The sequence below is a fragment of the Rhipicephalus microplus genome, chromosome 5 (assembly GCF_043290135.1).
Source record: "Rhipicephalus microplus isolate Deutch F79 chromosome 5, USDA_Rmic, whole genome shotgun sequence".
NCBI classification, from domain to species: Eukaryota; Metazoa; Arthropoda; class Arachnida; order Ixodida; family Ixodidae; genus Rhipicephalus; species Rhipicephalus microplus.
In genome coordinates, this window is record NC_134704.1 from 140790160 (window position 1) to 140816484 (window position 26325).

Consider the following 26325-nt stretch of genomic DNA (forward strand, 5'->3'; position numbering starts at 1 on the left):
AAAACACCCTCAAAACATCCCATTTACACCCTTACGTTTGGGGCGTTATGAACAAGGCTACAAATGATTGATTGATATGTGGGGTTTAACGTCCCAAATTCACCATGTGATTATGAGAGACGCTCTAGTGAAGGGCTCCGGAAATTTCGACCACCTGGGGTTTTTTAACGGGCACCCAAATCGGAGCACACTTGCCTACAAGGCTACAAATGCACGACATTTTCGGGGAGTTTTGCTTATACTGTTAGTATACTTTAACCATCTTGACACCAGCAAGGCTACTACTCCTAGCTGCTTGCGGATCTAGTAATGAATCGAAGCAGGAAGTGTTGTTACAGAAACGCAGTTTTCATCGATAAAGCACGCAAACAACTGAACATCACCGACACAGGCAGAATAAGAGACTACAAAACAAAGCACAACGCCCAGTCCTAGACTTCCTTAGATGCTTCGGTAGTTATATTTTGTAATATTATATTTTGTGAGAGAACTTCGAATCTTCACTTGCGGCCATCCTTAGGTGTCACTTATTTTTCTTATATACGTAAGCTCTTCTCATGATAACAACGTATTTCCTGGTATGGTTAGGCGACAATTTTCCGACAGAGGCCACATAAATCTTCCGATCTGTATAACTTCAATTCTAGAAAATCACTAAAGACCAAAAGATACAGAATGTTTACAAATTTATTAAACGTTTTTGTACTTTGAGCCTCGCGTAGTTTCCTGAAAAAAATGATGTGGCAGTTGCATACAGTCGACAGTTTTTAAAGGATACAATTCAGCTCTATTTGTCGACGTTGGCAGCATTGTCCGTGCTAGAAACTTTTGAACAATTCATTTATTCACTTTGTGAGGCCACCTACAGGAGTTACTTGCCACTGATCTGCAAAGAAATTGGAAGAAAAAAATAAAATGGTGTTTCCTTATGACAGTCACCTGGTACTACCGTTTTTTTTTCTTGTTGTCATTGGCATAAATTTGCAAAATTACTAAACTGGAAAAGATATACGCAGTTTCCTCAAGGGAAGATAATAAGACAACATACCTGCAAGACCTTTGAATTAGGTGAATGGCACAGATTATATTTTAGGTCATGACGACCACGTCTAAATGAGGGCGAAATTCAAATAACACCACTGTTCCTATGAAAGAGCACTCTAAACACACCAGGTGCTCAGAATTAATTAGGAGACTATCACTATTTCACGTCTTATATTCTTATCGTAGTTTTAACACTAAAAATTACGCCACTCCTACATATCGGTGCTTTATGTGTGGAGCTACAAACGGTAGCAATGCGTAATGTGACAGCTCTCAAAAAATCACTCATACACACAACGTAACTATTATTTCATGATCACCAATCTATTGCTACAATAATTAGTTAAATCAAACTAACCCAGCAAGGTTAAAAAACCTCTACTAGTCGCAAGGAAATGTGGTTAGCGAGTGACGCGCAGCATAGACCTTAAGATATAATTAAGATATATAAAGTTTCGTCGACAGCATGAGTGACTTTTCTATCCTTTTTTCTATCTAACTTTTATTCTCCTTACCCCTTCTCCAGTGCAAGGTAGCATACCAGACTCAGCAATGGTTAAACTCCCTACCTTTCTTTCATCCTTATTCTCTTTCTCTCTCTCTGGCTCGCATGCCCGTGTTTTGAGATGCTGAAGAACAAATGCTATTTTAAACCCTTTCCCAACCCTAGTATGAAAATCCTAAACTGGAGTCTTCAAGATTGGAACTGACGGACTGATTGACTGACTGACTGGCTAATGAATAACTAACCAAGTAATAACTAATGATTGAAAGCGTGAACGAACCAAATAACCTAAATAAATAATATTGTACGTACTCCTTCAAGTATGAAATGCCACAATGGGAACAGAAACAAAGACAAATTCTAGCCAGACCAAAACAACTTCATGACATGAGGGTAGCAGAGCAGCTTAAGTGTTCGCGCTTGCGTGAAAAGCAAAAGAGAGTGCTGAGGACACTCACATCTACCGGTCGTCCCGATGTCGAGGCACCTGTCGAAGCATTGCGACGCTTTTCGCGTGAGGAACGCGCCTTGAAGAAGAACTCGGCGAAGGCGATGAGACAAGCCAGACCAAGTCCGGCAAGCAGTACGACGAACACGCCGCCCACCTTGGGCAGGCCTAGCTCGCTCACCGCGTCGGTCCTGGACGCCGCCTGGTCGTCAGGACATCGCCTCACTGGGTCCTTGACCTTCCACCAGCGGTCCTTGAGCATTTGTAATATCCCGCTTTCTTGAAGACGTAGAATAGTTGATGAGAGTACGCTGCGGTACGGTGAACCTACGTTGGAAGAAAGGACCCAGCTTGTGATGGCGTGTCATCAACGTGATGCTGAAATCGAAATAGCGCGAGTAGCTGTTCACGACTCCATTTTCATCACACCTTCCACGCGCACCTAAACATAATTGTTTCTGTTAGTAATTACAAATGCTTTGTAGAAATATTGCATTTCTAATCTTGGGAATGCCTTCCACACAAAAAGAGTACTTCCGAACCTTCATTACAAGGGAGCCTGAATTGAGACTACGCTGCCTAACGGCTATGCTGGAAGCGTATTCATGCAGCTACGCATAGGAAAGAACCCTTAACAATAACATTACCTGCAGGTGTTTTCTAGGTCACAACAACCTTGTTAATGACCCACGCCGTAATTGCGGACTACGTATCAAGTACACTCTAAAGACTGTGGAAGGTTTTGCAAATGTGATAGAAACGCGAAGTGGTGTTCTACTTTCGCAAAGCATCGAATAAAGTGAAATGCGTTTTCACTCTGTATGAAAAGAGAGAGTGAAACTGCTTTATACACTACTTCTCTTGGAGCGAATGGAATTCACGCATACTCCTAAAGCATTGCAGAGTGAAAACTGGTTATACTGACGCTCCTAATCTATATGTGGATGCGCCTGCACACCACGAGTGGACTATCACTACTTATACCCGACCATATATGCAGTAAAAAGTATTTTATTTCTTGTTGTGGCATTAAAGACAAATACTACAAAGAACAGCGCTTTTAACGCTTCTCATTGACTTTTCGTGCACTCGGAGGGACTTGAGTAAAAAATCGGTGTTTCTCGCTGCGTATTTATGTAGTTATATAAGATAATATCAGCTCATTGAATCGGTCTTCTCGAAACTAAATTGAAACAGATAATTCTTTATTGTTATTTTGTATTTCATATTTCTCGCTATGAACGTTAAACAGAGAGGATGCTTCCTAATAAGCCTAATGTATGGCAAAGCTACAGCGAAGTATTGTTGCTTTAGTCACACGAGTTGAACAAGAATGACCGAAAATGTATCAAGGATGACGAAAACGACATTGTGTCAGTGTGTAGTCCAGAAGTGCGATGTTTCTTACACACATAAATGGACAACCCCTTAACGAGTCCGTTCGAGTGCCACACAAAACTTTGGCTACGCTAATCTTTGTTTACAGCGAAACATGTCAGATCGACGTTGCCACCCTGCGAGACACAAAGCAAACACATGAATTACAATCTGTTTAGTTGTCGCGCGTGCTGAAACACTCAAATATGCATATCTAAATTAGAAAATGTCAAGACACATTATGGGCATTACTTATGATATGAAAAAACTAAGGCATAAGAGCACTTCGGGTGAGGTTACTCTTTTCAGGTTAGGTACCTTAAACCTTTCTGGGGGAATAGATAAACTTTGCCTCAAAAAAAATGTGATTTACTCTGGGAATGAGAGTGAAAGATGGGACAAGAAAATACTCTCCCAAAAATATTGCAGCACTCTGGTATGTAGTTCTTAGAGTCTAGAGTTCCTTATCATGCACACAAGTCTTAAAACATGGGTATTCTTGTCATTCACTCTCGTGGTAATGCAACTGGCATGGCTAGAAGTTCAACCCATGCTCTGTATATTCAGAGTGCCACACTAAATTTGTTATTCACCACCAGGGGATCATTCCAGCAGACCTTCAAATTAGGTGGCCGCCTGGCAAGAGTTCAGTTTCAAATTTTCGTTTATTTCTGTTTTTTACCAAACCAGCGATTTTCACCATACGAGATGCTAGTCTGCGCATGCACAGTTACATCTTCTTGCCTGCTGGTAGTTGCGAAAATCTTGCTTCTTGAAGTTTTTGACACGTGTTTTTTACGATTGAATTATCACAAGCACATGTGATTTTTGACGCGACTGCAGATTGCATTTCTAGCCTACTGGTCTCCGAATAGTGGCATAATGATCAATCATGCATACAAACAGTGCAAATGGACGGCAATCTTTAGTCAATGTCGTCCCATCAAAGTCGGCAAATTGTCTTCATTCACGGCGCCAGTAAATAAGGCTGAATGATATTCTTTTATATATAGGTTATTTTAAGGGACCCTGCTACACTTTTAGCCAAGGTCAAAAAACACTGTCGATAGGTAGTTGAGGCTTTCGCAAATAAGCAACGCAAACAATAAAGCGCAATATGTGCCCCAAAATTTTCAAATAAATCTCAAAGTCAACTAGAAATCGCTCCATATTCTATCTGCGAATGAAACCGTATACCGAAATTATGGTATATGGAGCGATCACTGTAATAGTAAGCCGAACGTTGGGAGAAAATCTAAGTGGTGTTAGTGGTTTTCACAGCATACACATGGAGTAAACTATGATGAGTGGGACGAAGCGTCTGTCCGTGTGTCCGTTCATCCGCGCGTCCATTCACGCACCCTTCCGTCCATCTGTCCGTGCTGCCGTCCGGCTCTTCGGACGCAAGGGCGGACAGACACGGATGAAAAGATGGATGAAAGCATGGACGGACAGACGGAACTACGCATGTCCACTGCAGAGCAGAAAACTCTCCCATGATCCGCCAATAAACTTGGTCTTGTGCTTTCGGCTGTCACGCTATAGCTGCGAACTTTTTAATGTCATCAGCCCACCTACATTCTGCATCCCTTTCGAGCACTTGCCTTCACTCAGAATTCAGCCAGTTATCCTTCATGAGCAGTGGTTATTCTGCCTACGTGGCACGTACCCGGCCCATGTCTATTTCTTCTTAATTTCAACCAATATATTCTTTACCCGGCTTGGTTCCTGACCAACTCTTCTCTCTTTTTGTCTCTTAAGGTTGCTCCCATCATTTTCATTTCCATCGGTCAATGCGTCGTCCTCAATTCAAGCAGAACCATCTCTGTAAGCCTCCTGGTTTCTGCGCCGTAGGCAAGTACCGGCAAAAATATAGCTCTTGATGGTTAGTGGTAGATTATCGTACATGATTCGAAAATACTTGCCGAATGGAATCCACCCTTTCCTTATTCTTCTAGCTATTTTATTTTCAAGGTTTGACTCAACGGTTACTTCCTGTCCCAAGTAGACATTCATTTACAATTTCCAGCGTCTCTCCTCCTTTCGCAATGTGCTCGTTTCTGCCAAGACTATTGCAGAACGCTTCAGTTTTGTGCATATTAATTTTCAGACCTACTCTTCTACTTTCCGTGTCCAATCCCGTAATCGTGAGCTGTAAATAATCCCCTGAGTAACTGATAAAGGCTATTTCATTAGCTAGTCACAGGTTGTTACTACGATACTTCCCTTTAAGTCTTATTTCTAACTCGTGTATATGTAGGACCCTGAAAAACCACCTGTAAACATGCGGTGACTAGCATTGGAGAGATCGCGTCTCCCTGTCTTACATCCTTCTTTATTGAGATTTTGTGGCATTTTTTGTGGAAAACTATGGTGGCTGTACCTCTTCTGTAGATTTCTTTCAGTGTGTTTATGCAAGGTTCGTCGATGTGCCTAATCCATGGTTCCTGCATTACTGCTGATGTTTCGACTGAGTCAAACACCTTCTTGTAATCTGTGAAGGCTATGTATAGGAGTTGGTTGTATTCCGTGTATTTATCTATCAGCTGTTGGCACTATAAATGTGGTCTATTGCGGAAACGTCTAGCTGTACAAAATCCTGCTTGGTCATTTGGTTGATTGAAGTCTAATGCCGCCTTCAGTCTATTACCTATTATTGTTGTAAATAGTTGGTAAACAATGAATTATTGTTCACAGTGCGCTCATCAGCCTGTATTTTTCACGCCCAAGACATCTCCTTTCTTATGCATTAAGATGTTGGTGTTCCTCTAAGATTTTGGTACCCTGCCCGTCAATAGAGACTGCGTTTGTAAGGTGGCCAGTGAAAATTTTCTCTGCTATCTTTCAGTAGATCTATTGTTACCTTATCCTTACCGGCAGTTTGATTCCTTGTAGGGTTTTCCGTACTTTCCCTGTTGTTACTGGTAGGATGTCGAATTTCTCTGAGTTAATATTGCTTCTTACGATATCTTTCTGGTTGTTTTGACTTCCGTACAGATCTCTGTAGAACTTTTCTACCACTCCCACTATCCTATATATACTAAGTATGACATTTTTTAACTTGTTTATTATGCATACATCCAATTTTCGCCCATACACATGTTAGCCTTCGCAGCTTTTCGGCTTCTGCAACTTTTTACAGCCTGCTCGATTCTATCTATGTTATACCTTCTGGTGTCGGCTGCCTTACGCCTATTGAATAACTTCAAAATCTCCACTAGCTTTATTCGATGGTTGTATTTTACGCTTTCGTGGTTCGTCATCTCTTAATGACATTTTTTGTCTCCTCAGATAGTTTGCCAAAGTTCAGTCTAGTGGCTGCACCTCCGAATTCTCTCGCACACTTTTTATTAATACTAGTAAGCTTATCCTTCATTTTATAAACGCTAACGTCAGTTACACCGTTCAGAGCCTCGAATCTATTGTGAAGCAATACTCTCAATTCCTCTTTTTCTCTCACCACTATCTCAAAGATTGCGTTCTTGTGTATCAGTGTCAGGTATCGAAAATACTTTTCGAATAGACGCTAATGATTGTGAAACGCCAATAGTGGTTGCAGTATTGCCTACGTAATTTTATAAACATTATTTATGTATTTCTTTGATACAGCCGTCACGTTGGGTGAACGTCAATTGTGGTAAGTTGCCATGCGCTGAAGTCGATTTATGTTGCAGTGTCCAGGCACAGCATTCTCGCGAGCATGAACGCTTCAAATCAGGTTGTGTGTGTTGCTTTAATACACATGTTCCAGTTGGCATCGTTGCGAAAGTGCAAACAACAGGCTCTATGAACATCTGCAACTCTTCAACATATGTCTGCGTGTGCAACATTTGTACATATATTTAGCGTCATTTCATGAATATTTGAATGGTATGCTATGTTTAACGTCCCAAAACCCCCATATGATTATGAGAGACGCCGTAGTGGAGGGCTCCGGAAATTGCGACCACCTGCGGTTCTTTAACACGCACCGAAATCTGAGCTTTTGGGTCTACAATATTTCCGCCTCCATTGGAAATGCAGCCGTAGCAGCTGGAATTGGATCACGCGACCTGCGGGTCAGCAGCCGAATGCCTTAGCCACTAGACCACCGCAGCGGGACGTCATTTCATGACGTGTCGCTCAATAAAAAAGTTGCAACACAGTCACCTTCCCTCCGCATGCTTCGCATAACGTTAATTCCCAGGTACGGGGACTCTGCTGAATTTTTCGACATATACCTGAACACATCGTATCGTTATTTGCGCACAAAGATGACATTAACAAGCACACACTAAGCTCTGTTATTCTCTATGCACGTCTTCAAATATCTTCCGTTATGGAGAGGAACAGCAAGCTGTGCGCTTGTGAAACCTACGCGAGCGGTCACGCATGCAAACTGCGCTTCAGCAACGCGGGACACAAAGGTTTGTAGCTTGAGCCAAGAACGCGAGCCGGCGTTCTACGTCTAGCTGGTCTCAGTAGCGCTCCACCTAGGCGCGACGTTCGCCCGTCGACATCGTTCCCTTGCTGCATTGCTTACTGCAGCAGCTTTATTAAAATGACCACTGCTATCCCAAATGAAGTAGTCGGTGGTGGGGAACGTATCATGCATGTAACATGCGTGTAAAAGCTGCACGACTTCAACATTGAGAGGTTACGCGCTGACAAGAAGCGAGGCTTGACCTCCCAGTCTCAACGTGGGATTAGCCAGGCAGGTGGCCGCACCCTGTACAGGACGTATACATAAGGTTATTTCCAGCGAAGGAAAAAAACAAACATAACTACGTCGGTGACTTTCCGATGCTCCTTCGGTCAGGGTTGTTCACTGCTAACGTGAAGATTTAATCATTGGCTCCAAGACTGCACGCCAGTGCACAATCTCGAATGCCATGCTTAAACTGCGTTGTGCTCCATTACTTATTTTAAGCCCTCACATCGCAGCTCCTCCGAGGTTCGCCTACAAAAAAGCGCGGAGTTAACGAGAATGTGTGAAAGACATATGTCGTGTTCACACCAAGCCCAGCTTTTGTATCAACACCTTGCCCCGCCATGGTGGTCTAGTGGCTAAGGTATTCGGCTGCTGACCCGCAGGTCGCGGTTTCAAATCCCGGCTGTGGCGGCTGCATTTCCGATGGAGGCGGAAATGTTGTACGCCCGTGTGCTCAGATTTGGATGCACGTTAAAGAACCCCAGGTGGTCGAAATTACCGGAGCCCTCCACTACGGCGTCTCTCATAAGCATATAGTGGTTTTGGGACGTTAAACCCAACAAATCAATCAATCAATCAATCAACCAAAAAACGCCTCAATACCTTAGTTGGTAAAATACTTGGTGGTTTTCGCCGTTTCCCCAAGAGTCAGAGGTTTGATGATCAATTTGAAAACTTCTTGAATGCTTCTTTCTCATGTGGTGATGTTATTCTTACAACGTCATATCCGTGACGGAAATAAGTCACTGAAGTCTTAGTGGAAATCGGCATAGAACACTTTCATGTTGAAGAAAAATCCAAGAGTGTCGTCTTCTGCATTGCAGACATTTTTCAGCGCATTCCTCAAATACAAAGGCATAACTAGATCACACTTGTCCATCTTAGACCTATGCGTTATCAGCCATCCTTCTTAGTGCCGTATCGGCGTGCTCAGTATATCGAGATGCTTGTCGGTGTCCACGTGATATTAAAATGTTTTGCTATTGTACTCATTGCTTTGCCGTAGTGACGAAACCGGTCAGTTTTTTTCCGCAGTCTTGTCTGTTCATTAACCTCCTGACAGTAAGGCATATGTATACCATTTTGCGTGACGTTACTTCATAAATAAGCAGTGCAACCATAACTCAAGCTCATCGTATTATTTTCACATATTATTCTAGTGAATGTTTAGTAATATGTACGTGTACGTTTTACATCAGGAGAAACGAAAAACAAATTTTGTCACATACCTTGTGGCATCGCAATACCATATCCCTTTGAATCCAGGAGCCCTCTGAGCTGCGTGAGTTTGCACCGACGCTTAGCCACATACTCTATGCTGGTTGATTCCATCAGAAAGGCGTAGCCTCCAAGCTCCACCCGCTCAACGCCCTCGGCGTTGGACGATACCAGGTCGTCTTTCATGGCATTCCACATCCTCTCGTATGTTTCGTGTTTAGAATCCTGCGCATAAAGCGTACCATTTGATGCGTGTGTCAAAAACAGTCAAAATGTAGCACGCTCAAAAATTGCTGCGCAGTCAATGACCAAATTTTTATGACGTGCTTGCGAAAACGTCGAAATTCCGAGCAGCTCAATCTGTATGAAGTCATCAGGACCACGCAGTCTCCTTAATATCAATCACGCTGAATATCCGATTGCTAGGCCACCAATTGTAGAAGCGTGTGGTCGTGTCGTGGTGGCACGACAACAAAAATTGCTCCTACAATGAAACCACAGATGTATGTGACTTATATGTAAGATTAACATATACTGCATGAAAATATAGGTATATCCTAATTATGGTTTGTGAACACAAATATGTCCTTCGCGCGTAATAGTAACAGTGTACGTGCATTTTTACTTCGATGCTGCCTGTTGGTTTGGCACTTTTGCTTTCAAGTGTAGTTCCCATAACATTTATGGAATATTTAATCAATAACCCAATATTACAAATAAATTATAATAAAGCTGCCTAATGATAATTTTACTGGCAAAGAATTTCGGAGTTCCGCTCTATGAAACCAAGAAAACAAGAGTGAAATGGAAAGTTTATATGTCGTTGTTTTTCTTGTGTGCTCTCTTTTTGTGGCCCTATGTTCATCATGAACAAGTAAGACGAGCTCTGCAATAATTGTTTTTTAATTTTACCCGAAAAAAAATCTTCAGGCACAAACAACTTTTGTGAAGTTCATGCATATGAGCTTTCAACTGAAAACACTGAGCATAAAGTTCAGAGACGAGACCCTACCTTGAAGAAAGCCTGTGTAGATCCAGAGCGGACACAGCCATACAGAACCTCGGTCTGCTTCGCCAAGTCTTCGATGCTTTCTATTGGTGACCGGAGCCTTTCTCGAGACAAGAAGGACGCCAGGTTGGCGGTGTATGACGATACCAGTACGAACGAGAACAGCCACCAAGTAGCAACGAGAATTTGAGTGGAGGCAGACCTGCAAGATATGGTGGTTCATTAGGGGATATTTCTTTCGTTAGGGTAACTCATATCGCTGAATCGGGCACTTTATTTTTTCTGCATACCAATGGGAGTTTCCCTAATACTGTTGACGTTCGCCCTTTGTAGCGTCATCTGAACTAAAAGAATCAAATAACTAAATAGAAAATAGGAGTATAAACCTCTTCTTCAGAAAACTGGCCGCAGTCGCAATGACATGGACGATATTGTAATCTAAATATTTCTGGAACCGAAAAATGTTCACACACCAGCAATACTGTTCTGTTATATGTCATGTCCGGCTTACCCAACGGCAAGGATCACTTCGGCAATAATACTTCTTTTCTTACAAGAAACGCCTTCAACAGGTTCTGAACGGGAGTCGTTTGTTAGCAACCATGAACCAACCACTGAAAAAAAGACGTGCGCATGCTCTTTGTGTGCAATCTTGGAAACGCGGTAAGTCATCTTAGTAGCGCAAACAAACGAGAAAAAGGACTCAAACGCAACCAATTATGTCAATAATTTTAGTAACTGCCCAATCATTGCGGTTTATTGCATTCTGTTGTCTTGCAACAGGCTATATATTGGACAGGCTGGATGCTGCGTGAATATGCGCTTTCGAGAACATTGCAACGCGCTAAGGCCTGCACCTACAGTTTGCATTTGTCTGAGCATTGCGCAAAGCGTGGTTTCGCACCATAATTTCCATGCACCTCTCATGACGCGAGAACTAGAAGGTAGCTAAAGGATCTTTCATGAAGAGGAACACTGATATTTGTGCCAGTTCACCCTCTTCATCACTTTTAGATATTGAGTTTGCGTTCCTCGACTACACCTGATGACCATACGTGATGCTGTTCCTTCCCCTTGTGACTTCTTTTCTCTCGTTTTTTTAACTTGCACATATTTCTGCTACGATTCAACTCAAGTTTTAGTTTGCGCTAGTTTGTGTCCCTTGCGCGGTTTGTTTGCACTACCAAGTTGTCATGATGAACGAACAATCGCGAATAGGCAGCGAAGTATAAGGTTACTTGCGGAGGCAGTCAATGCTGAAAATGCTGTAGTCCTCTTGATGAAACAGTGAAATGCAGATGTGCAATTGCTGTAAGTCACCGCTGCCACCTTAGCTTAATTAATGTGATTGCACCGTTACGACTTAAGCTTGTGCTTGATATGGCTGCGCCGACATCAAAAATCATGCTGGACGTAGCATGATAAGCACTCCGCGTAGCGTGTAGTGGCAGGGGAGGTAAGCACGCTATGAAGCAAAGCACGATATCAACACAAATGTGTTCTTTGTAGATGCTGCTGTTTTCGGGCACGTTCCATGTCATTGCCCGCATCACTGCGAACGCACCGGGCCGAAATCTTCCTTAAAAGGCAATCTCGGCGCGTAATAGCCATAACGATGATGGAACGTTTGCAGCATGTTCTTTCGTTAGAAAGTGCAAATTTTATGTATAAAAGTGGTGGCGTAAGATACTGCATCGAGGGTCATTTTCCAATCCGCGTCTCCTTAGCAGGTCTGAAGCAGTGAAAGGGGCATTGCAATGCCCAGTGTATTGAGTCGTCACTCTCTTTTGAGTTTGTCATGGGCCGCCAACATCATTATACATGCTCAGTCTAGGCTGCGCTGTATCACTCCAGTGACTGAAATTCATTCTGACGTACTTTTGTGAAAATAGCACCCAGTAAAAAACATTTATCGGGTTACGTTTCTTCAGACAACTTTCTCAATTTGAATCCATTTCTACTGCTCTAAATTTAATATGGTTCAGTTTACGCCTTCGCATTATGCTCTTAGGCAAATCTCAAGCATCTCTAGTTTTAGATTTCGTGGCTCGTACTTTTCCATAAGACATGTCGCTTCCCTTTTTATGCAAAGAATCATTTCAGTGATATGCCAGTCAGCTGAAATGTATACATTGCCGTTGAGCTTAAGCATTAAAACCACACAACTTTATACACATTTTGTTGCTTCTGTTTGTGAATACGTATTGGAGCACCCAATGAACTGTTTGAAACGATGCCTTGCGCTCTGCATTTTACATGGATCACCGACGACTGCAACTGCTTTGCACAGAACGATAAGCACTGAATCAGGGCAATAATTTTGACAGTAGGCTACTGGCTGTTCAATACGAGGATGACATAGACGGTATCATTTACACGAAGCATACCACGAACTATACTGCAGAATATACTCAGCGTGTGCTCATATGAAAACTTTTTTTGTGCCTCAAGTTTACCGCCCGTGCTATAATATTGAGAAAAACTCTTACCTCGGGGAAGTGTCGCAGCCTTGTCTCATGATTGCACTCATGGTGAACCAGAGACTGTTTAGGAGAGTGAACTGGCTCTTGGCCGTTCTCACTTCATCGAGTTTTCTCTCATCACTGAATATCCGTTCGCCATCACGTGACCGCAACTCGCCAGATCGGCCGGCCATTACGACATCAAGGCCCGCACTACCACAATCACTGCGGGCGACATATCGACCGGCCCCGCCACAAATGGGACTTCCCTGGCACGACCAGCAGCAATGTCCAGTCGACACGTAGCTGCTTCTCCAGCCGGCCCCTCCCGCGCGAGCCACGCAGAAGAGCAACAAGCTGACCACTACGTAGGCTGCCGCGACGCACAACCACACATCTGTGGACAGTGGGGACAGGAAGAAGAGCAGCGAGTGGTCATGCTGGGGCTTTCGGTAGAGAAGACCCACTCCGAGAGTCATGAAAGGCATGGTGAAATCAATGACTGCTTCGCGGGCGTAGGTGATGGTCAGGTCGCCAATTGCCAAGTCAGCCTCCTGTGATTAAAAAAATAAGCAGCTCATTTATAGCCCGTGTTTCTTACGCATACCTCAAGTACAAATTACGAGTATAATGAAGGATAAAAACTGGAAACTGAAACAATATAATGATGTAGCGTGCATACCCACTTTCGCCTTAGTTGGAACCACTAGGGCAAAGCTGGCTTAACTTCTCGGTCAGCAAAAACTAGTGCCAGTGGACCATACCCAAAATTGATTTCGGTGCTGGCTTTTCATATGTATTGGTATTCCCAAACGACTGTCGTGTAAATCAGGTTGTCAGTATATAGGTTCGTACACCCGGCAATGGTTTCAAGCTTCGAATTTTCGGTTAGTAACAACGGAAACGTGCCCCCGACTACGAGCTACGAGTCTCTTTTCATCTACCGGCACAAGCACAAAAAACGTCGTACAAAAAAAAACACGTCAATGTAAGATCGAGAAGCTTCTTGTTCAGTGGTGTATTCGGCATTGGTAGATAGGCTTTGCTTATTATGCAAAATGCAGAAAGAGTTCTTTTCATGTATAGGCATCGTATTGAAGCATATTAGAAATACACAATCTAACAGCGCCTGGAAAGATAAAAAACTGAACTTCCTGAATATTTCACGGCAATTATAGTGTATTCTTACGTCTTTAGACAAGATTGAAATAAAAAAACATATGTAAGCGTTGTATGGTTTCGAACTTCATTATCTTGCAAAGAGAGGAACATAGAATATTTAAAAAAAACCACGGCAGCCTGTAAGCTGAGTTTTCGGAAGTCTGAAACTGTAGAAATTACGTTTTCTTAGTGAATAGTTAATGCAAAACGATGCTTTAGGTGCCATATGGCAAGCAGGAAAATTAACAAGAAATATCTTGTTACTGTGTCTTTAAACTCGGATTTAGCTATAGGACCAAACTTCAACGCTCAGTACATATTTGGTGATCGACGTGCGTATCTAGTTAGCATAAAACGGCAGAAATAGTCGACATAGCCCAGATTCACGAGAGCAGCGCGATAAGAGAAAAACTAAAGCCAAAGGAGTCCGGAAGTGTTGAAGATTGACTGAGTATTTTTATCGTATATTGGTTCATTGTTGGTACAGCCCATTATGGGAAACAAAAACGGCCCAGCAGACCAACACACGGGGACCGAGCGCCATCTTTCAACGAAGCCTCGTTGTGAAATGGGGCTGAATTTCTAGACTTGCGCAAGCATAGAAAGTTCACAAGATTAGACAACACTTCCGCAGGTCACAGACGAAAGTTCGTAGATGGTTCATGTTTCATTAAAAGTCATGCAGAGGTGCTTATGCATGTCTTACCAGCTGTTGCTGTGCAGTTCACTGATCACTATTTGAAAACTAACAAAAATTCAATGAAGTTCTTGTGGCGGTTGCTTTTAATTTCCTTCCCAGTTCTGTACAGCAAGGTTCTCGCAAGTGAGCATGAAAAGCGCTATCATAACTCCAGAGCGGCGCTTTACCATTGATATTTCATTCATATTGCGTGTGTCACACTCATCGTCGAATTTTGAAAAGGTTGGCTCACCAATGTAGAGTAAGGCGCTCCGGTTAGCAGATGACCACGCCTGTTTTGCAAGAGAAAGCTACGCCTTCGAGAGTAGATCTCTATAGCGTAGTCGAGCCCCATGCGCTTCTGCTTCTCAAGTACTTCAGAGCCTGCCTTCGATTCTTGGTGCGTTCCGTAAGCAATCGATTGACGGCTCACTTGCCAATGGCTGTTTCAAACTATTTCAGAATGCCTGCTGCAAAATATCTGCGCGGCTTCCACTGAACTATATTCACTCATTTTGTGAATTAGGAAAGGTCCCTATACGGATACGCACTAAGGCCACATGTTAACTGACAGAGCTGCACACTTTGTTGAAGCTTTTATAGCTGATGCTGACCTTAAGACATGGCAGTGCGCTATTTAATGGGCAGACGTTCGAATTGCCCACTCGTTAATAAATAACAGATATCGACGCCTGGTGCGAGTATGCGCTCCTGTAACCCAATGGATGACGCGTTAAGGATACTCCTAGCTACATCACATTCCTGTAGTGAATTTCTTTTTAACTTTTTTCACAGCTTCCGAGCAAATAACGTGGCTTGGTAGCAGACTAGCTGCTTGCCAGAAAGGTAGCCTGTGTTGGATCCTCACTCAAGCTTCAAAACTTTCATTATCTTATTTGCCTCTTTCCAGAATTATGGGTGATGTACAACGCTGATTTTTCGCTCACAACCAAAGACGCCGACACCGAAACCAAAATTTCTGTGACACGAGCTCATTAACAGTCTCGCGTTAGTAGACTAAGTGTCTCGAGGCATCGGCTCATTGCATCATTGGTGCAGATGTGATGTATGACCTCTACATCCGCTATGGACACAAATCAAGGAATATTCTTTCTGGTCTTCTAAGAACGCAGAGGTGATGAGCACGTTAACATCGTATGTTAAGTGAGCAGGCATTAGACAATGCACTGTGGCTAATGCTGGAACATATGAAGCGAACGAGTGTAGAAGTATTTTTACAATAGTCCTAAACGTGCAGTTATTGTGTGGTATACAAACATTCTCGGATTTCGACCACGCTTCGACATGGCATATAGAACCAAAAAAGGGTACATCTATATTTTTGCGAAAAGAGAGCGATATTTCATGAAATTGCCACAAATTCTGTATAAATGAAAAGGCCATAGAGCAGCCTAATTAGAAAAATAGATTAACATATCTGTATCAATGTAGGATATATTAAAATACAAATACTGTTTCAGGATTTACACGCCAAAATCACGATAAATTTATGAGTGATGCCATAGTGGAAAGCTTCGAAAATTCCCACCATCTTGAGGCATGTAATCCACACTAGCATCGCGCAGCATGCACGTCTCTGTCATTAGTTTAGCTTGACGTAAATGCGACCGCCGAAGTCAGGATGAAACCTGTGGCTTTCGGGTCAGCAGCCATGTATATATATTGTTACGTACAAGGAGGACCAGGACGTATACGGCTTAAGGGCGCCGTTTATTTTGGTCGCGAAGAGAAGCGCTGGAGCGGCCAGCAGGTTTGCTTGCTTGCTTGTTCCTTTCTTTTGTGGCTTTGATGATCGCAGTGCCGTCGTCTTCTTTCTTTTTTCCAGCTTGGGGTAGCCAGCATGTTCGCCCATCTTCATTTTCTTCCCAGGCATGTGCAACATTCCTCCCCTCGAAGACGAAGCCCGCCGGGTGAGGTAATTGATTCACCTTGGTCTATACAACTTCAGTCGAGCGACATGAACTGCTTGGGTTTTAGCGGTTCTTCTATCACTTCTCGTGAGGCGAGCTATTGTTTATGTCACTTCAGTGATTTTGTTGAGAACAACAAACGGTCCGTCATATGTGGCCAAGAACTTTTGGCATAACCCACGTCTACGTAACGGAGTCTAGAGCCACACTAAGTCGCCTGGATGGTAAGTTCCAGGCCGGTGGCAGACGTCGTAGCGTGCCTTCAATTTCCCTTGTGATGCCGAAGTGCGTAGACTAGCAATACGACGCGCGTCTTCTGCAAGGCAAAGGATTTCGGTGACAGAGAGGTTCTCGTGTGCCAAGAATGGCAAAACTGTGTCGAGTGTGTGCCGTTGCGGTCGTGCGTACATCAAGAAAAAGGGGCTATAGCCTGTTGTCTCGTGCTTAGCGGTGTTGAACGCGTACGTTATAAATGGCAGCACGTCATCCCAGTTCTTGTGGTCGGATGCCACATACATAGAGAGCACGTTTACAATTGTGCGGTTGGTGCAGTCCGTGAGCCCATTTGTTTGCGGATGGTATGGTGACGAGTAACGAAGCCGGGACTCACTCAATCTAAGCAGCTCTTCTACTATATCAGCCGTAAATTGTCGTCCACGATCACTGATGATCACTTGAGGTGGGCCATGTCGGAGGATAACGTGCTGCAACGGGAACACAGAGACGTCACTGGCAGTTGCGGTTGGTATGGCCGTCGTCTCGCAGTAGCGCGTGAGGTAATTGTCGCATACAATTATCCAGCGATTGCCCTTAGCCAACTTTGGAAAAGGGCCCACGAGGTCAATGCCAACTTGTTGGAAAGGTGTGCATGGAGGTGGCAAGGGTTGTAGAAGACCAGCCGGAGCAGTGGACGGGCGCTTGTGGCGTTAACACTGCGTGCTGCTGGCCACATACGCCTCGACTGACTGTCGCATTCCTGGCCAATAAAAGCGTTCTTTAGCACGGTAAAGCGTCCGCGCAGAACCTAAATGTCCGGACGTAGGATCGTTGTGCATAGCACCTAAAATCGCTGTCCGAAGGGTTTGTGGCAGTACCAGTAGGAAACGTGCGCCAGTGCTGGACAAGTTCTTCTCATACAGGAGTCCGTTGCATACACAGAAATGGCGTGCCATAGGAGCTGTACAGAGCGATGATAGCCTGGTGTCCTTCTGCTGTTCATCTTTGAAAGTACTGAGGTCGGGAAACTTTGGTGACACAGAAGCTACGAGGTGGTCGAGGTCATAGGCGTCACACTCTGTAGTGCTCAGTGGCATGCGCGAAAGGCAATCTGCGTCGGCGTGTCATCGACCACTTTTGTACGAGACTATGGCTCCACTCATCGGCTCCAATTTTGTGGAGCCGATGTGCCCGGCGCGCTAGACGGCCACAAGGGTCCCGAAGGATGACGAGCCAACACAATGAGTGGTGGTCGGTGGCGACTGTAAAAGGGCGTCCATATAGGTAAGACCAAAACCGCTGAATCGCAAGTACTACCGCGAGGCATTCTTGTTGTGTGGCAGTGTAATTCTGCTCAGGCCTACTCAAGGAGCGACTGGCGTATGTGATCACGTGCTCGTGGTTACCATAACGTTGAGCTAGGACGGCACCAATTCCTATGCCACTGGCATCTGTGTGCAGTTCTGTTGGAGCTGATGGATTGAAGTGTTGAAGAACAGGCCGCGACGTCAGGAGGAACTTCAGTTGACGAAAAGAGGAGTCGCACTCCGGAGTCCACTAGAAGGGACTATTCTTCTGTAGCAAACATGTCAGCGGATACGCGACATTGGCAAATTTAGGTATAAAGCGGCGAAAATAGGAGCAAAGCCCCAAAAAACTGCAGAGCTCCTTAACAGAGCGTGGCGCACTGAACGTTTTAACGGCTGCTGTCTTCTGAGTATCTGGACGGATGCCATCCTGATCGACTACGTGTCCGAGAACAAGGATTTGTCGGTCTCCGAAGTGGTATTTATTTGAGTTAAGAACAAAGCCAGCGTTCCTTATGCAAGTCAGCACGGTATCCAGACGTGAATTGTGTTCGCTGAAGGTGCAGCCAAAGATGACCACGTCGTCGAGATAGCACATGCAAATGCTCCACTTCAAGCTACGAAGAACAGTGTCCATAAATCGCTCGAACGTTGCCGGTGCGTTGCACAGTCCACAGTCCAAATCACATCACGTTGAGTTCGCAAAGGCCGTCAGGGGTTACAAAGGCTGTCTTTTCTTTATCGTCAAGATCTATCGGAATTTGCCAGTAGCCCGATCTTAAGTCCACAGAGGAAAAGTAAGAGGCCGAATGTAGACATTCGATGGCATCATCAATACGTGGAAGTGGCTACACGTCTTTTTTTGTTACAGCATTCAATCGGCGATAATCGATACAAAATCTCCAGGATCCGTCTTTCGTTTTAACGAGAATTACTGGAGCTGCCCATGGAATTGCAGACTCTTGAATGATTCCGTTTTGAATCATTTCGTTCACCTGCTCATTATTAATCCGCCGCTCGTATGGCAAAACACGGTATGGCTTTTGCTTAATCGGATTGGTCAAACCCGTGTTGATAGTGTGACATGTCCGAGAAGCAGGGATCAAGGGCGCTTTGTCTTTCTGCGCAAAGTCGAATGCTGAAACGTGCTTTGAAAGTACATTGACCGATGTTCGGCTTTCACTTGTGCTCAGCGACTTATTCACCATTGACCGAAGAGCCGTTTCAAAACTGTGACTACGCTGCTCTTTCGGTGCATCTCTAAGCTCTGTCACCAGTAAGGCCTCGTGTTTTCCACTAACGACGGCTAACTTTAGACCACCTGGTAACAACACGGGTTCTGTGGAGCAATAGACAGTCCATAAACCAGCGCGTCTACGTCTGATCGACACCAAACCAATGTGGGATCAACACGTTCTTTTTTATGCAGTTGGTGTACACTGGTTCTACGTTGGCATCAAAGTTGGCGGAATAGCTGTCGCGGCAACCAACAGGTACACGAACGGTTGATAACGGTGGTATGATAGTGTCGCCACAGACACACCATGCCATCTCACTATCCACAGGGTTTTCCAAGAGTGCTGGCGGAACGTGATCACTCAAGAATATTGTCCCTGTGCGGCAGTCGACAGTCGCACCACACTCCCTCAAAAAGTCCATACCCAAAATAAAATCATATCTCGCCTGCGGAATAATCACGAACTCCGTTGGGATAACGCGGCCTCCGAGAAACACGTCAGCTTGACACACACCAACAGGATGCAGTGCCTCACCACTCACTCCGCAAAACTTCGAAGCTTGATTCCACGTAAATAAAACCTTCCGCCCCAAGGCTTCTTTAAAACACGCACTCATGACAGAAATAGTTGCCCCCATATCCACCAAAGCCATCACAGGCACATCTTCAACAAAAACACGCACTTTGTTCTTGAACATCAACACAGGAGGTATTTCTGATATTAGCACGTCTCCGGCGACCTCACCTCCATCGGCCGCGCTTGCTACTTTTCCTGTGGCAAAGTAGACGTGTTGCAACGCCGTGGTGAAGGAGAACGAGGAACACGAGGCGGTGGAGGCGTCAAGCTCCTGTCAGATGTAGGGGGTGGTTCCGGAAGCTGCGTGTCCTGTAGTCTTCGCGAGGCAGCAGGTGTGTTGCCGTAGGGTCGTCGTGCGGTCAATCCGACGATCGTGTGGAGTGTTGTGGTGGGCCATAGTACGTTGCTCGCGGGTCGTCGCGAAGTCTTTGGGAAGGCCGTGCAAAGTGTGGTGGATAGCCATACCGTGGGGCTACACGTCGACGGTTGCAAAATCGCGAAATATGTCCTGGACACCACAGGAGTAGCAAACCACGAGAGGTCGAAACTCTGTTTGTTCGTCAATGAATCGAACACCGTCTTCCCTGGCGTAGTGGGTTGGTTTGTCCCGTATATCATGAGGATAGACCGGGCGTCGCGAAGAAGGCGGACGCTGAGGGCGCCGGGCACGGCGAGGAGCTGGCAAGCATGGTGCTCTCCTTGGTTGTGGGGGTGTGCTGTACTGAACAGCTGCTGCACTGATCATCGATTGCCAAGGGGTCGTAGAAGGCGGCGGCGCAGGCACAGCCTCACGTGGCACATATACCGAATGTTGGTCGTTTATAGAATGGTGGTCAACTGCTGAATGTGTCTGTTCTCTATAGCGAAAAAGTTCCTCGCGAACGATCTGTCGAATCGCCGAGGACAGGTCTGGGCAGGAGCTCGTGTTGATGCTGGCAACCGTTGTCACATTTGTGAGCCGGCCGAACTTTGGAGCAATCCTGCGCATTTTCAGCTGTTCGAAAGTTCGGCAATGCCGAATCACGTCGGAGACGAAGCTCAGGCGCTCTTTTCCGATGAGAAAACTATAGACATATTCGGCTGCGCCTTTCAGCAAATGTCCTTCTTTGTCTTCTTCTGACATCTGATCATTGACCACCTTGCAGAGCTTCAGCACGTCCTCTATATACGTGGTACATGTCTCACCTGGAAGCTGCGCGCGTTGAGACAATGTCTGCTTAGCCCGCTTCCTTTTGACGCTCGAGTCGCCGAAACACGCTTTCAGCTCCGCAACAAAAACGTCCCACGTCGTCAGTGTGTCCTCGTTGTTGTCGTACCACACGAGCGCAGTATCTGTAAGGCAAAAGACCACATTACTGAGCTGAGCGGCGGTATCTCAGCCGTTGGACTTGCTCACTCGCTTGTACTGGATGAGCCACGCGTCAACATCTTCTCCCGAGTTTCCTCCGAAGGTTGGTGGGGCTCGGTATTAGGGCACGGAACCCACTGTAGTTGGCCTTGAAGCGTTAGATGACTGATCTTGGGCCATTACGACCAGCACAGGCGAGAGTCCGGCAAGGCGGCGGCTGCAGCGAAGTCCTGGAAGTGAAGCTCCAGTCGGTGGGTTTGTCATACCCAGCACCTCCACCAATCTGTTACGCACAAGGAGGACCAGGGCGTATACGGCTGAAGGGCGCCGTTTATTTTGGTCGCGAAGAGAAGCGCTGGAGTGGCCAATAGGTTGATGATCGCACTGTCGTCGTCTTGTTTTTTTTTTCCAGCATGGGGCAGCCAGTATGTTCACCCATCTTCGTTTTCTTCCCAGGCATGCGCAACAATATCATAACCACTACACGACTGCGGCCCAAAGCTTACGTACAGCTTTCCATCTACGACATTTTTTTATTTACATAGAAGCAATAATATTTCACTCTTTATTCAATATAATAATGGTACACCCAATATGGAATAGTGCACACAGCCGATGGAAGTCAGCAGCGTGCACAGAATTTGGCAATATCACCTTGAAAAGTAGTTTTTACACAACAGGTAATTTGAAATATTCACCAGACGCTTAGCACCAATTCAATATTGCTAATTTTAATATTTCAATAAGCGCTGCGGTTATTAAACACGCCATTCTTTTCAAAATTATGAACCAATGCACGCCAACACAAAAGTAAGTGGTAAAATTCAGGAAATTTCACATAAGTGGGGGGAAGCCTGAAGGGCGTGCGAGGGTGGGCTGCTGGCCTTGTTTCCTTAAATTATAACACCTAACTGTTTGATGCAGGGGTAGACTACGGCTGTGCTGACGTACTTGCGTCATGAAAGCGACGTTGAAAAGCATGTACGAATAAATGCAGAAAAAACAATACAAAAGAAGCTGCTCGCCGTTCTTGCCGTGACTTTCCGATTTCTTCCTATTGCTGAAACAATGCACAATAAGCGCTAAGCTACGTCTAAGAAGAGACGCTTTAGTTTCGTGTTACACCGATTCCTAGATAGGTTGATGAGCCACGTTTTTTTCTTTTTCGCGTTTATGAGTTTCCCTCCGTTTATTTGTGTTTATTTTGTCTTCCTCTCACTACATTAAGTTTTCTCTTTCTGGCTACTTTTATTTTTTTTACCAATTTTCCTCTTGCTTTCGATTTCTCACTTGCTTCCTCTTTTTTTTCATTTGTATACGTGGTATCTTCTGCGTATAGCAAGCGACCACAGCAAACGGTCGCACACTACAGCCGAGGTCTCTTCAGAGCTCTAAACTTATCATCGTCAAGGCATTCGAACATCAACGGGAAGAAGGCACTTCGTTGGCGGGAGCGCACGCTCCCGTTGATACAGATCACTATTCCATTCTTGACCACTATTCCATTCTTGACTTTACCTCCGTTACTCCAGCCCTCAAATACGGCGTCCCTTATCTTTGTATTGTGCTTTTGGGACTTTATTTCTAGATATTATTATTTTAGGCTTCGACAGCAGGCGATCACAGCATACGGACAGCCCTAGCCTCTAAAGTATTTCTCCCCGTCAGGACTGCCAAAGAGAAACATAAGCCATACAAAAGTACTGAACCCAAGGGGCAATACCAAGAAATGGCATGATCTAAAGCTTCCTTCCTTTTTATAAAGCATTTTTTTACGCAAGCTTTTTTTTCGTGCATAAAGAGGCACGGTATCGTGCAGTGCCGGCTTCTCTTTTTACTTTCAAAGCATTGTAAAGTCCACGAACTATTCGATTTTTTTTTATGCATTGCTTACAAAAAGGTGCTTTGTACCCGCAGCAGTCTTATAAGTGAAGTCACGTAGGCGAAGAAATGTTCGTGGTCTTACCATGTCGAGTAGTTCCCGGACCATCCCATTCCATTGACCGTGGGAGTCTCGGCTGCCGTGGACACCATCTCTGACAAGCCGCAACTCGTAGTGAAAGCCGAGGAGCCGGGACATTTCTCGGAGCAGATCCACGCAGAATCCCTCGAAGCGATCATTACCCACCATCTTCTCTAATGGCCCTTTTTCCATGACGTAAGGCGCATTCTGTGACGAGAAAATTTCACTTAAAGCTTCTACAAGCAATTATACAAGACAATTCAGTGAGCTTTCAGAATGCTGTTGTTGCAATCTATCAAGTCTTCACCATTTCCGCGTCCACAAATATACTCGAAAAAAGAGTGGACGCTCACTTTCACACTATGTTCGTTAAGATAACCAAAAATAACATTAGCTCCATTGTTGCCACGTGAGTTTTTTAGACTTAAGACATACAACATTCTTTAGTTGTAACAAGTTCGCTTCACTTTCACACTCGACTTGCAAATAAGGCATAAAGATTACAAGATTTGTCAGTTTGAGATTAATCATAACGTGCGTAAAGCGCAGGACAAGACACGCACAGAAGGTAGAAAAGATGGTAGCATAACTCGTCTTGCAATTAGAATAACTGCAACCTGTAATAGAATGCCTGGGGCAAATCTTGTAAACATTATATAGTATAGATACAGCTTCGTGGCAGTAGGTACATGGTACAACCACTTATTTTAAGCTCTGCCCTTAAGTTGTGAGGTTAATTATCTTGTTCATGATTACAGCGCACAATTATTTCTCTAAACTTTACAGCTGTCAGTCTAAATGAGAGGATATCTGGTTTTGTGAGCATGTAGCACATCTATGAAAACATTCAGGTGTATAAACAATCTGGAATAAGCTTTATGAAAGCTTGCATAGTTCCAACAGAAAATAGGGCTTCCAGACATGAGATACACTGTATTAGGAAGACTGCGAGCATACCAATATTGTAGTAATCCTGAAAGTTTTGTTTTTCAGGGCACTCAAGATTTCTTGCTGGAACATCAGCTCCGTCTGGGCCATGGTGAGACCGGTGGAGGCACTCCATGTTCCAACCTCAGTAATAAAAAGAAAACGACCGGGTAGGTAATGTGGCCACACTGTACCCTTCATAAATATTTATATGCTGGTGCAGTCTAATGACAAGGTTGTCGTGCGATAGGCATTGCCCACAATAAAAAAAAATATTTAGCACGTACAAGAGATTGTAGCCTGTTGCAATGATAAAAAAATGCGATCCGGGACACAATGCTATGTGAATGATTGAAATATTCATTATTTAAATGTTTACTTATCAATTCATTGCTTATGAAGTTTATTTATTGTGCAGTAGTTAACTTTGGACGAGCAAGGAGAAAAAGGGATAACCTCTGTCCCATACCACCCTCTGTTAATGATGATATGCAAAATACATTTTACAAATTTCATTAGGATAATGTTTAAAACAAAGGGTAAATGCCATTCAATTGACAATGAACAAGCCCGTCTTGGTGTCCCGGATGGCAGTATAGTATTTAGATACTGTTTTGAAATATACTGCTATAACACAAAGTATGCATACTTAATGAGGAATTAGGAAGATTAATCTTGCCATTTACTAAGCAAGCTCATGATGCGTTCATTTTACATTCAGTTTTTGTACGAGCATATAGGTACCCCTACTAAGAGCCTACGTGGAATCGTAATGCAACAAGATAACTACGTTTTGCTTCAATTGTATGGCTTCTAACATGGCAATAAACAATAGATATGATGCAACGACATTGTATCATCTCCGTCGAGGAGCAAGTGGTGCTGGACATTTTGAATAGGATTGGTCACCCCCCCCCCCCCTGACTGCGTCGTGAGCTGTTTGGCACTCGGAAATGCCACACAAGTTTTCTAACCTTTTTCTTTAGATTTTATTTACAATAAAACTTTAGATGCCTCATAAAGCGTGAAAACTGACCTGCGCCCCACGTTGACGGCAACACAAGGGATGGAAAATTATCGCTACATGATGACGACAATGACAAATCGTAATTGATATTACGATGATGAATAAATATAATAAGAATCTAATTCGAACAGAACAGACTACGGGGTACTGAAACAAACAAGCCGACGCGTTATTTCACTGTCTCGTATTTAGCCGTTTTCTGCATAATGCTTTTGCAGGTATGGCAACCAAAATTTTTTAACTGGAATGTTCACATGGACACCGAGATGAGTAAAATGAAGCTGTACCCCCTCTGTGATGTATAAAATTATGCCTGCCACACTCAAATAAAGTCTGCAGCTGGCATGAACAAAACGTGTCTATGTTTAACACTACTGGAGCTTACGGCTCCTATTTGTGAGTTCTTTTTTTAAATAGATTGTGCATGATGGCTTACAGTTACCGCTAATTCTTTCTTCAAGATATCCCTCAGATTAATGCAGATGATCATAATACGGAATCATCTTTCTCGTGTCAGCAGGCATATAGCACAGACTTTACCAATCCCAATGAGCAAATATCATGCCTGAGTTACACAAAAATAACACCCGTAGGTGAATCATTGCATTGAGCTTAGACACAGACTGTTCAGGCTGCAGACTAAGTGAGTTAGAGGGAAAGGGCATTTCACTGCAAGTTCTCACTCATGGCTTTTGTCTTTTTTATTCTCACTTATATGTTGAAGATGATGTGTACCAAACGCACGTACTCCACACTGCAGTAGAGCAACGACCCTGATCACTTTGTGAAATGCAAGTGACAGTCGTAGAAAAGGTTTGCACCACCTCTGAAATATTCAGCGATTTCTGAAATGTCCCAAATGTCAACCCTTGGCAACTTTTGCAGAGCATTTTATTCCACCACTCAATATAGACTGTTCACGCCCTCACCTATTTTTATAGGGCGTGTTCTAACAAAGAAACAAGTTCTAAACTAAGAACACTCTATCCTCAGAACTTCGGCACGTCTGCCATTAGTATGTGTAAGAGAGCCGTGCCAGAGGGTTTACGTCGTGGCCATAAATACTTTCTCGGTTATGTTGTAAACAAATATTACGCTGATCAGTATTGAAATGTTCGTCATACCGACTCAAATTTTTCGTTTTCTCGGGAGTGGTTTCAAAAGCTTTTATTAACTTTCACTGCCAGTTCTTATAAAGA

At 44.1% G+C, this 26325-nt stretch overlaps 1 protein-coding gene across 1 annotated transcript in view; it reads right to left on the reverse strand.

The window, feature by feature from the left end:
* Positions 1-871: 871 nt before the first annotated feature.
* The window catches only part of LOC119185398 (glutamate receptor ionotropic, kainate 2-like), a 135142-nt gene continuing 109688 nt past the window's right edge, over positions 872-26325 (reverse strand). The window contains exons 9-15 of the mRNA XM_075894627.1: positions 24130-24243; positions 23176-23379; positions 12781-13307; positions 10295-10493; positions 9294-9507; positions 2008-2324; positions 872-886 (exon numbers count right to left, since the gene is read on the reverse strand). Of these exons, the coding sequence (XP_075750742.1) occupies positions 872-886; positions 2008-2324; positions 9294-9507; positions 10295-10493; positions 12781-13307; positions 23176-23379; positions 24130-24243 (1590 nt within the window). The remainder of the gene's footprint in view (positions 887-2007; positions 2325-9293; positions 9508-10294; positions 10494-12780; positions 13308-23175; positions 23380-24129; positions 24244-26325) is intronic.